The sequence below is a fragment of the Pteropus alecto genome, unplaced genomic scaffold, assembly GCF_000325575.1.
Source record: "Pteropus alecto unplaced genomic scaffold, ASM32557v1 scaffold5, whole genome shotgun sequence".
Classification (NCBI taxonomy): Eukaryota; Metazoa; Chordata; class Mammalia; order Chiroptera; family Pteropodidae; genus Pteropus; species Pteropus alecto.
The window spans coordinates 25,835,654-25,848,842 of NW_006441953.1; the positions used below are offsets into that span (position 1 = coordinate 25,835,654).

The 13,189-nt window shown below is 34.6% G+C and overlaps 1 protein-coding gene across 4 annotated transcripts in view; it reads right to left on the reverse strand.

The window, feature by feature from the left end:
- The window catches only part of CPEB2 (cytoplasmic polyadenylation element binding protein 2), a 52,656-nt gene extending 40,428 nt beyond the window's left edge, over positions 1 to 12,228 (reverse strand). The window contains exons 1-3 of one of the 4 annotated variants that reach the window (XM_025051760.1): positions 10,529 to 12,228; positions 9,668 to 9,757; positions 1,953 to 2,043 (exon numbers count right to left, since the gene is read on the reverse strand). In XM_025051760.1, the coding sequence (XP_024907528.1) occupies positions 1,953 to 2,043; positions 9,668 to 9,757; positions 10,529 to 10,750 (403 nt within the window). In that variant the 5' untranslated portion in view covers positions 10,751 to 12,228. The remainder of the gene's footprint in view (positions 1 to 1,952; positions 2,044 to 9,667; positions 9,758 to 10,528) is intronic. The other 3 variants (XM_025051761.1, XM_025051762.1, XM_025051763.1) reach the window with 3 other exon arrangements.
- Positions 12,229 to 13,189: the final 961 nt, after the last annotated feature.

Sequence of the window (13,189 nt, forward strand, 5' to 3'; positions counted from 1 at the left end):
CCACACTTAAGTATCAAGACCATTTTAAACAGGTGTATGATGGCAATTTGCAGAAGTACCAGTCTTATTTGTTTATTCTATGCAGAGAAGATTTCTCAATGCTTTTTCTTTTCTTTTCTTTCTTTTTATTCTCTGCCATAATGAATGTAGAACATAAAATACTCCAATTAGAAACACAGCTGTGTCACCGTGATTGCTAAAGGTGGCGGTGAGCAAGTTCTCCCCCTTCCCAGGGCCAGAGATAATTTTTCTAACAAAAGAATTTTGCATTCACTTAAGATTTTATTATTAGATTCCTCTTAGCCTTATGCTGCTTCCACCTTCTTTTTCAAAGTCTTCTTTCTAGGTTTCTCGCCACTTTTATTACAACACAGGCTGGAGAAAAAGAGATGCTGAGATAATTTACAGTGCAGTAGAGAATGTTCTCTCTGAGCTTCTTCAGAAGGCTTTTATGTTTTTTAAAGAAGACTGGGTAAGACAATAATGGAAACCTTCCCATCCTCCACTGGCAATAGTTAATGTTGACTTTATCTCGTATTAGAATTTCTAAGAGTTTTCTTTCTACTAAGTCAAGAGAATAGAAAAGTTCTTCATAATCGCAAGCTACTGAATTCTTTTCTTAAACAGCAGAGCCAAGACAAATGTCACTGGAACTGTCAGCATAACAGTGAGAAAGAATAAGGCCCCAATACTAAACAAATACTCAAAAAACTAGGCCAAGTTTTGGTTAAAAGCAAAAATCCCTGCCCTCCACCCCCCAAAAAACCAAAGTATAACTGTATTTATTAGTTTGTAAGAATTACCATTGCCACATGTTGTCAACAATAACTAATGATTCCTTGACCTTCTTGAGCTCCTTAGAAATAAAGAAATTAGAAAAACAAGAAACTTCTTTCCAAGCAAAATCCAGAATCGAAACAAAAACGTTTAGATTATCTGATTGGTGTTGCCAAGTCAGCCCTGGGCCACCATCCTGCTGCCAACACTGAAGTTCTGAAGTTTTTAGGCTAAAGTTTGTAAGAGAATTGTTACTTGGCTTAATGTAATTAAAACTGTAGAAAGAGTACAAAGTAACTCATGCTTATGATTCAATGAGACATTCTAAGCCAAACCAACCAGTTAAGCTGTTCTTGAATTCCTGACTCTTAGAAACTGTATGAGGTCATAAATGCTGATTGTTGTTTTAAGCTGCTAAATTTTGGGATAATTTATTATGCGACGATAGATGATAACATATTTCTCATCACTCAAGCTCATGAAGTTTGCTAGATTTTCACCATTCATGTAAAAGGCAATGAGACATATTATATAAAGAAATGTAAAATAATTACTAACAAATGAAAGAAAGCAAGTATGTTAAAAGAAATGTCTTCAAATATAGTTAACAATAAGGTTGACACTGTAAGATCAGTGGGGCTGATTCTTTTTCCTAATTTGCCCCAAACTTTTATGAAGACGAAGAAACTCCTGTAAAATATCCCCCTTCAAAACGCTCTGCTAGAAAGCAGAAGAAAAATGAGAGTTAACCTAGGACAGTTCTAGATTGGAATCACTGCGAATTGCGAATGAAAATATTTTAAGGAATTTTTGAAAATTACTTTTGTATTTGGTAGAATTCTAGAAAAGTGACTATACTATACCCTTTTAGATCCATTTTTAGATCCATTCTTTATCCTCTGGTGAACTTCAGAGTATCTCTAAACAGTGGCTTTTTCTTTAAACACAAGCCCAGAGAGATGGGTTTACATTTCTGTGTAGATCTACATAAATCTAAACAAGCTACAAAGGAAAAAGTATGACATTTCACCAAGACAAAGATTCTTATTAACAAACTTATAATAGAATTTTATAGGTGAGATAGGTGCTACTTAGCGCTCATATTTGTATAAAAATGGTAAGATAGGCAGACAAATTGGTGGATGATATAAGATTTAAAAAAAAAAGTCACCTACCCTTAAGAGGATCATGCTCTGCTCTCATAATATCAATAAGGGAATTTTCCAAAGAGTGCATATTCAAACTGTCATACATTCTACTTCGATCCTAGAAGAGAAGAAAAACAAGACTCAATATAATCTATGCAAAATTTTTCAAAAGATGATGATAAATATACTATCTTAACCTTCTTACATAAAATAGGACATCTGATTAACATATTATTCATTAGTTTGCATCCCAAGACAATGCCAATAACTAAGGATCTCATAAACTACAATCTTTCTAGTATTAAAGGACAATATATTTAATACATTTATCTCCAAAATAACATATCACAAGTAATCTTATTTCAATGGTAGTACTAATACATTAGAGTAAAATAATTTTGTTATTCTCAACGTATAAAGATTTCTGAAATGTAATATACACGGAAAGCATTTTTAGTTGTTATTTAATTTCTAAACTTTTCTCATATGTCTAGGAAGACTGGCACTTAAAAAGGAAATATTTTTGAAGAAAGGACTTAATTCCGTAATTGCACCATACTTTAAACATCTATTAAACATTGTATGTTATTTGACTTAAAATTTCACAATAATGAATATATAAACATATTACATAGTAAAAATAAAAAATACGAAGGACTAACACCTAGAATATTTATATTCAAATCTTGCTCTCCAAAGCCCTCACATATTGGTCTCTGCACTTCTAAACTTTCCCTTCATTTCACCTCTCTGCAAAAAAAAGGTAAATGGGGGAGCAAAAGCATTCTCATTTCACAAAGTTTCCTACCTTGTCAAGTCTCAGAACAAAGTCTTGTTTGCTGAATGTGAAATCCCTCAACTTGCTTATTAGATTCTCCAATGTTCATAAATTTATACTGTACTCTGCTCGACACACAATCAAACCGTACTTGAGTATATATGGGGAGCCACCACAGCAAGCTCTGGCCCATGTCCCCCAAATCACCAGCAGTGCTAATCCCCACCTATTTCAATGTCTATGTGTGTGTGTTTATACACGTATATACATATGTGGGGGAGGCAGGTAGGACATTTTTAACTCTCAGAAAATGATTAACAGAGGAAAAGGAAAGAGAAGAATCAGAAAAGTTGGGGGTGGGGGAGGGAAGTCTCCACAGAAATCACAATCTGGCACCTAACTTGGATCTGTGAGCCTCAAGAAGGACCATGAAATCTCTGAGGTTATATGCAACATTCTGTTTGTGAATATACACATCATTTTTTTTTTTTTCTGATGAGAGGCTTACAGGTTTCATCAGTTTTCCAAAAGGGTCTACAATCCAGAGAAGATTCAGAACCAGTCTTTTAGAAAGTTGAAGAAAAACATAAGAGCTTTCCTGATAATATGTTAATTATTTACTCTACTTTGATGTTTACATTAGCGTTGTGAGCTTCTTAAAGGTAGGGGCCAGAATCATAACATAGACTAAATGAGTTGCTGTCAAGGCGTTTAAATGTAAAAAGTAATGTTGAATGATGGAAAGAATGTTAGACCAGAGGCTCTTATTCCATCTTTATCACCAATTAGTTACATTCTGACTTATTTTTACTTAAAGACTCCTGAGGTAGAACACACCCAACAGTAACAGGGGTTCACTAAAGTGACCTTAACTGGTGAGGGAGGCTCAGAGAACCCTGAGCTATAACAGTGGTTCTCAAACGTAAGTATGCTTTAGACTCATCTGGAAGGCTTGTTAAATACAGATTACTGGGATCTGTTAATAAAATCTGATTCAACAGGTTGGGGGTGGCCTCTGAGAATTTGTTTTTCCAATGAGTTCACAGGTGATACTGTGGCTGCTGGTCCAGAGACCATACTTTGCACTGGGCTTCTTGATCTTAAGTTATTAAATCTCTTTACGCTCTGTTTTGTCTTCTAGAAAACAAAATAACCATGTTGAACTAGATGATGCCTAAAATCCACTTTAAAAATACTAGAAATAACAGAAAAGCAAAAGATTCAAAGTACTATATAATGAAATAAAAATGATGAATAGAGAAGAGCATGACCCTTGGATAAAAATGACATAAAATTTTGGTAATCTATACAAATATTTCCATCTTCTGTGATTCCACAATACTTTGTTCATAACTATTTTAAAAAATATTTCCTGCCTCTCCCATTAAACTTCTAAGTTAATTAGGGTATGCTGTATCATATAGTTTCTAAGATAAAGTATATTATACTTTATGTTCTATTTACCTTAAATTCTTGCAAAGAAAATATGTTATAGTTCAGAGCTATTTTCTCAGGCTGATGGTTTTTGAACAGAAGCAGACTATACCCAATCTTCATTCAACCTATGAAGTTAATTCATGGTGACTATTAATACCACCCAAATGATATCTCCATACCACTGTTCCTTGTTGTTGTTGCTGCCACCCTTAATTTCCATGGAGTGTGATCTTGATTTAGAGCAGAGTAAAGTTAACGAAGTAATTCTGTATACACTGTCTGTCACTGGGCATGGGCAGTATTTAAGATGTGAAGGGAAAATACATAAGCAAGCTATTCAATGAATATCAATGACCACTTTACAATCAACTCTGACAAATGTTATTCAAAAAAGCTATTATGTATTAATAGCTTTAGCTTTAATGCCCTTATCCAACTGAAATAGTATGATTCCCACTTATAAGTACCCTCATTATCTTTTGCATACAAGTCTTTCATCATGAAACAAACTCCGACTTTAGCAAAGAATTTAGCAAACCTATTTAAAATTTATTAGCTTGGTTACACTTTAAGCATCAGCTGTATCCCACATGACTTTTAAAGCACGGAATACAATATAGCCTTGAGCAGGCAAAGAGCTCATGACATCTCAAAATTGCTTTCTGCATTTAATGAAACCTATAGGTTCATGTTCAAAAATACATATAATTTCATTAAGTGTGGGGATCAAAATAGAACTTCTGAAAAAAAATCAGAAACAAATATGATTATAAAACACTCATGCATTCTTCTAAAATAGGAGTGTTAGAAAAATTTGTGTTCACGCAAACTGCCACTGGTTTAAAACTAAATTGGAATCCTGAAACCACTTTAACTATAAACACACCTGTACTGATTAGCATATATAGAAAATCAGAGCAACATAACTTACTTTTATTACTATACGGCTATTTGAAAACATCCAAGACATTTCACATAAATACTAATCTCTATCAGGAAAAGTTTACTCCAATCTACGTTAAATATGAAAACTATCTGGCAAAGAATCAACTAAATGGGCTTTTGGAAAGTGAGTTTACAGAATCCTACAACAATAAACAGGCAAAAATTAGAACATATTGATGGAAAAACTATAATATCTTATATTCTAATATTTTATTGTTTTCATAAACCCTGATATTTGCTACAAAAACTTATAGAAGAGACAATAAATGCCTAGCAAGATCGAAAAACACAAAGCAATCCTAATCTTAGAATGGCCTGAGAAAAAATTATAAACACTGAAAGGTAACTAAGGACATCAACAATATTAAAATTAGTACAACAAAAGGAATTCGAACTTAATGAAAGAAAACTTTTTTATGAGATGTCATAATTTTGCTTTGATATATTCAAAAGCCCACTCTTTTGGAAAACAGGTGGTCAAGTAGAACCTTTTCCTCCTGACAATGAGGTACTCTCCCAAATACTCCAAAAAAGTATTCTCTCAAAGGAGATGGATTATAGAAAAAGCCTACATCCACATATTTAAAGATATACCAGATGCTTGAGCATGTATTCTTCTGCCTAAATCGAAAGATCAGCTTTTGTTGTACTTTTGTGTTTAGTTCTCCAATTTAAAATGACAAAGTTGTGTTAATATTGTCCTCAATTTTAAGTAAACATTGATTATATCTCCCTGATTACACACTGCTATTGCACTGTATCGAGTTAGAAGCATATGCTGTGCTACTCTGCCTTACCCACAATGCAGCACTCAATCTCATACTCTAGCTGTTCCACACAGATACCCCTTTATTTCATCCCACTGGATTTTACATTCTCAAGCGTAAAGAACAGTATTCTTCCACCTCCATATATCCCAAGGGTAATTAAAACACTACTACATACATAATAAACATTTATTTCTTAATCTTTATCATATGATCCTCCAACAAAGTACTATAACAGTGATTCTAAAAAAAAAAAGGTTTCGTTTTTTTTTTTTTTATTCCCCAAGCTGGGCTTCCCTATTGATCATTTTATATGCTCTTGCATTCATTACAAATGTTGGCCAGCTTTTTTTTTTTTTTTTTAATTTTTTTAAAGGCCCCAAATGGCCAAAGGTATTCTAGTATCCACAGGGGTTAAAGAAAATGGAAAGGCAAGTAGAAAATACTTGGTGTAAGAATGTATCAAGTATAATTAAAGAACTGAACACAGGATAGGAAATACAAAAAGACAGAGTCTGTTATCTAACCATGTGTAAGAGCCCAGTCTCTCTAATTTTCAGTAGGTGTTAAGAGTCTGATGCTACCGATGTCCCTGAAGCTCATCTAGTTTAAGAACCACAAACTGAGGAATCCTTTATTAAATGAAAAATTGGACTTGGTCTGCTACTATATGCCATTTTTTGTAAAGCAAATAAAGATTACAAATGATACATTTTTCTGAGAGAGATGCCAATGTAATCATTTATCTCATTATCATAATACTCTAGATAGTAAAGATATTGGAAAATATCTTCAATTAATTCAAGGTAGTTTATGTGACGTGCTCAAGAGCTGCAGAGAGAACTTCCATAAGAACAAAAATCTAGAGTTGGATACATTGATAATCACCCAGCTAGAGGACAGGCCAACACACATCTCACAGGCTTCACAGACTACATGATAGTTTTAAGGCATGACACTGTTTTCTTAGAGAGGACAACTTGAAAGTAATAACCTCAGCTACTAATATATTTACTCTTCGATTTAAAATTTTCAAGTGGTAATGAATAAATATACCATAACCTTAATATCTAATTCAAAATTCAATTTTACGGTAATTTAGAATTCACACTTTTGCATATGATTTCTTGCAAAGGTTAACTAGCTAATACCATTTTAAAGTAATGTAATTCATAGCCTTAAAGATATTAAGAGATATCTAATATTCATCTTAAAGTCAGAAATGTGTATAACAATCTAAATCTGTTTTTAAAGTTTCAAATTTGAACTTTCTCCATGAAAAAAATGTATTATTTAAAATAAAACATGCCAACCTGAAAAATTTTACATACACGTGATATAAAACTAACCTATAAAACCATTCCCCCCATCTCCAATTACTGAATTCAATTATAGGTAAAGCCTGAAGTATCCAGGTACAAGAATTAAGACTTCAGTTCTAGAATTTGGTATTTTTTAGGCTTAATCAATTTGAGAATAAAATAAATCAAAAGTTAAATGTTTTAAAATAAAGTGTTAACTAAAATTTGTTAGTATTATAAAGTTGTATATATGATAAAAAAGGATTAGAGATGAAAATAATCTCCCCAGATATTTAAGTACTTAAGTATTTGCTATAATTTTAACTTTGCCAAATAGTGAGGAACTACCCAACAGTTTAAGATACCATTTGCAGTATGTAGCTGCGGCTGTATTTTTAAGAACCTTAACTTCAAATACCTCAACCTTTTATGGTAGAAACAGAACAAATTTTGTATAAGTAGCCTAGGGCATGTAAAGACGACAATGACATTGTGTTTAGGGCCAGTTGGGAGGTCATATACCATACCTCCACTGCTTTGGATCAATGCCCACCCTTTCCTCCTAATAAACCAAGACCCTTGGATTCTAAAAATAAGAGGTGAGGACAGGGAGTAGCAGGGGGCAGGGAGCAGGGAAAAGAAGAAATGGCCAAAACAGATCAGAAAAAGTGTAAAAGCTGGCCCAAAAGGCCTTATGTGACCTAGTTCAGGGTCCTCCTTTTATAGACAAGGAAACTATGACCCAAACAGATGGATGCCCATAAACTGCATCATAAAGACTGAGAGAAAGAGAAAGATGAATCAGGTTTCAGACCTCCTTTCCCTCTAGTTTAGCTGACTTTCCACTATCTTCAACTTCATCACATCACAGCCCTTGCTCAAGAGTCCATAGGGAATTACACTATCTCAGCAATTTACAAAACAAACAAACAAATAATAAAAACCTTTTAATCATAAAAATCCTTCCTCTAAAATTAATTTCAAACCCTAGGTTACAAAATAGATAATAGCAGAGTGGCTTAGCGAAGTGTGAGCGGAAGCGTTAGCGGCCCTCGACCCGGGGCAGCCCCAAGGCCACCTCTGCAGAGCCGTCATCACCTCTGTACTCTCTAGCATTCCATCAACTGATGCCATCTCAATAACCTAGTTTTTCAACATGTGCCACCCCTCCACCCATGAACTCTTTACATGGCTGCTAATCTGTCTTCTCTACAGATACAGATCCCTCTCATATGTGTATCCTATTATGTTTGAATGTTTTTCTCTCTTCTTCTCTAAAAACACATCCTTTGCCACCTCCAAAATAATTATCATAATTTTCCTCTTCTAACATACCATTTCCTAGACATTTATAAATTCGATTTGAACAACATAAAAATGCTACCATAAAAATGACACTAATATGGCCTAACTGAACCAGAGTGGAAAGGAGAGTAGAAATGGATGGTTAGCTAGCTAACTTAGATTAACAAGATGATAAATCACAAATTAAATGAGATAATTACTTATTTCTAAGTGGAGATCCTGGCAGGACTACTTTGGAAAATAGGTATGACTTGTGTAAAGCAAGCACTGATGGTTAAGTTACCGCTAACTCTCCAGATTAGAATGCTTTTACAAATGTATTAACTTATTTATACAGTCCTTACTTGTAAAATCATCTCATGCTGATAAATTAACTAAGGAAGAGCCCTAAGCTAAGGATAACATAGCTCCATTCAGGAGATTTCCACAACGTCGACTCTGTGCTCGTTCAAATTTGGGTGCTGAACGAAAGGACTCTCACATGTAAAGGCTGAAGTTTCTATTTGTCCTATAATAATTCTCATCACCTGGTACTCAGTATGCATTCATATTTAGTCTGCAGGAAGAGAGATAGCATTTTGTAACCACAAAGGACTTGAAGTAATTTGATTAAGACTGACTCTCAGTTTTTTGACTCAGGGTTTTTCCATAGGAAACCGATTATTTGGAAGAAGACAGTACATAAAAGCAGTAACAAAATTTAGAACAAACAAATATTGTACCATAAAGATTTTTATAAAGGTGAAAAAACTGAACTAAGATAGGAATTTTCAGAAATAAATCTCAAGATCAACACAGCAGATTTCATGACGAAAATTCACTAAAAAATTCTGTAAAACATTAATGGAATAGAAAGTTGGAAGTAAACAAATGATTTTGTATCTAATTGTAAATAATTCTGAAAGGAAAATCTGTTCAGTTTGACTGATGTTTAAAGCCAGGTGCTCTTGGGGATATAATTCCTTTTTCCAAAAACAAACTCATTATGTTTTGGAAATATAAAATGATTATAAGTTACTTTATATTTGAAAATGAAGCATTTTATATTAAATAGGTTAAGTCAACCGACCCTTTGAAAAAAGACTGCTTTCGCACTCTCTGACATATGCTTAAATGAGTATCATCAGAAAGTAAATAATAAATCCTTCTCATAATATAAGTACTAAACTCCTAGCCAAAATCCTGAAAAATATACACTGTGCAGCCTACCTGGTCTATTCTGGATGTTCCGGCTGCAGTGCACCAACTATCTTGGAGTGAATCTGAGCCCCAAGCTGGCAACTGCAAACTAGATCTCACCTTCAATAGCATAGAAGTTTTCATCAGAAATAAGCAGTTCTATTCCCCATACCCACCCACAAAAAGAAAAAAAAAAAGAAAGAAAGAAAAGAAAAGAAAAACAAAGTTCTTTCTATCTTCATCTTTATTCTGTCATCTAAAGGTTTTAGGGGGAAAAATAAATCTTAGTTTAAATAGCCAAAGGGAATTTCATTAACCTGAGATACCAACAAAATATTAAAAGGCCTGAAAAAATGTCAATTGTCATTACTATTGGGCCACATTTAGAAAAAAGTTAGTCAATGAGCCAGTGAAGACAAATTTTAATTTGATTTGAAAAGCCCTAATATTATCATGCTATAATCACAGTGGTAAAATGTGTATTCTAATATATACAGCTGATTATAGTCAAATCTATGCACAATTATGAACATTTTAGTTTAGATATTAATTATAGAAGAAACTCATTCTGGTGGCCCATTAAAGATTAATAAGTTAAGGCATTCTTAAGGAATTGCCAATTAAAAGCTTCAATAAATATTTAAGAAATACAGGTTTCTCTACATTTTATGAAGCTTATTTTCTATTCTTAGAGAATTTTCTATAGTGTCAATTTTCTCTGTATAGATATTTTATCCTTTGATAATGAACTTATAGGTTTAAAAACTAAAATTTCTTTTTAATCCATTAATTTTATCTCACTATTGCTCCTCGTACCACCACCGCCACCACCCAATTTCCCATTGTGAAAGATTAACATTAGAAATAAGGCCATTGACAAACCATCCTTACCTGTAAGGGTAAGAGTGTGTTACTATTGTTGTCTGTTCTGAACACATTATCTTCAATCCAAGATTTTGGAGTCAGTGATGGAGTTGAGCGAGTAAATTTCGGTGGTGCTATGACATTACCAGAAAACGGTTTCTTCAATGGAGATATTTGATTCATAGTTCCTGGAATTCCCATGTTTCCAGTTCTACGGTGATCTCTGCCATGCATTGCTCCCCACGACATACTTCCAGTGCCCCAGCCACTGTTCTGATGGTTGCTCCAAGGAGATTGTTTCAGAAGAGGCTGGAGAAAATATATCTATTTAAATTATAGGCATTTAAAGAGTTTACAATTCAAACTCAAATTTTAGACCTGAGCTAAGAATTTATATGATCTTTAAAAAATAAAATATGTACAGGCAACAGAATATCCTTAACTAGTTTACAAAAAGTAATAGGCTTGAGATCTTGCTATTAAAACATATTAATTTAATACGAGGTGAGTATGAATCAAGCAGTTTTCTCATGACAAGTATTAAAATAGAAGCATGCAGTTATTTTTTTTCCCTTCAGAGAGAAAGGCATACATAATAAACATTAGAAAAAAATACTTTAAAAGTAAAATTAACTTTGAAGATCCTTAAAGATATAACCTACATTGTGATCTTAAAGCAATCACATTCTCCTAGACACAGATAAAAATAGTCTTTATTAATTAAAATATACCGACCATATGAGTAAATTTAGATTTTACGTTTCCAAAACAAGTTATAGAACTGCAAAAGTGAATGATAACTGGTGTTATTCTGTTGCACAAATTAAAAATGCCTTTTGGGATAGGGACAATATAAGAAATATAGTGTCCTTTTCTGCATTGTTTACTGAACACTTAAGATATTTTATTCCAATTTTAGTGCAGTTTCTTTTAAAGTGTTTTGTTTTTATTTCACTTAATTATCCAAGAACTGTTAAGCAATTATCTAATGTTACCCATAGGTGGATCCACTGAGATATACAAAGTAAACAACTGTATGCTTTGATTATTCTAGTAAAGATCTTAATATTACAAATCTGCATTAATTTCACTCATTTTCAAAAGCAAATTATATTCTACACTAAGACCTATGCTCCTCCCTCCAAAAGTTATATGTCATCCAATAATGGAAAATCCACCAAAAGCCTATAATCGTAGGTTTTTAAAATATATTAATTGTTAGTAATTATATTAGTAATTGTTAAACTTTAATAATTTTGTGTTAACATGTAGCCAAAAGTAGTATGGACCATGCAGTTACAATTAAGTCAATAAATACAGCACCCTTAAAATTAGAGCTGCTTCTTACGAGGCAATTAAAAAACCAAAACTGATGTAATACTTATTTAAAAAAATTTTTTAAATGCTAATGTAATCATGAATACATACTGCCATTTCAACTTCCACACAGTTCAAAAGCTAGCTAAGAGATCATGGACAAATCGTTCCACTCTTGAGGGCCTTATTTTCCTCACTGATACAATGTTCAAAGTTCTCTTCCAGTGATCTAAAATACCATGTGACAGCTGTGTGACCTCTTACACTCCACTGCGCGACTCATCTTTTGACAAAAAGCAGCTTATAGTTAAATATGGATCATGATACATGGTCTTTTGATGGTTCTACAACACGTTTTTAGGAATTCAAAAATACCTGTAGATAATTTTATGCGGCAAGTTTTCAGTTTAAAAAAAAAAACAACGAAGACCCCGACCAAAAAAAAAAAAAATAGTTGCTGAAGATGATGCAAATCATGAAAAAGTGGAATATTATTTCAAAATTCCACATTTTCAGTCCTCACAGGCCACATTCTCCTTTCTCGGAGAGAAACAAGTGATTCAACAAAAACTGTTAACTGTTACTCTGGTTAATTTAAGTAAACTGTTAACTGTTACTTTGGTTAATTTAGATAGTTATTCACCCTTCAAAAAAGTTAATCGTTGGAAACTTTAACTGGTCAATGGAAAAAGTTATATGGGTAAAAATAAGCGCTGGTCAAGACCCAAATTTACTTCTCTGTCCTTGATCACGTAAACGGCCTTAAACAGAACGATCACTATAATAAATGCTACCAGATCCAACAAGAACAAGAAAATACTTTTTAAATGTAAAGTAACCAACCGAGCGATCGCTCAGACAGCGCACTGAGGGGACAACAAACCGATCTTGAACCGGAAAGGACCCGGATGAGTGAAACCGTGCGCGGCGGTGTTTCACCCCCCCCGCCCCCCAGAAACGCGGGATCGGGGGGCGACTGGCGCTCGCCTCGCCGCAAGGCAACGCGCCAACCCCGCACTCGACTCGACTTCTCGTTCAAAACCCGCAAAATACACGCCCACCTCGCGCGGCACAGACACGGAAAGCATCGCGGAGGACCTCGGTGTCAGCGAGCGAGCGCCGGCCGCCGGCTCCTCCTCGGCGAGCGCTGACAGCCGGGGGACGCGACGGGATCGGGGCGCCTGGCGCTCGCCTCGCCGCAAGGCAACGCGCCAACCCCGCACTCGACTCGACTTCTCGTTCAAAACCCGCAAAATACACGCCCACCTCGCGCGGCACAGACACGGAAAGCATCGCGGAGGACCTCGCGGTGAGCGAGCGAGCGCCGGCCGCCGGCTCCTCCTCGGCGAGCGCTGACAGCCGGGGGAGGCG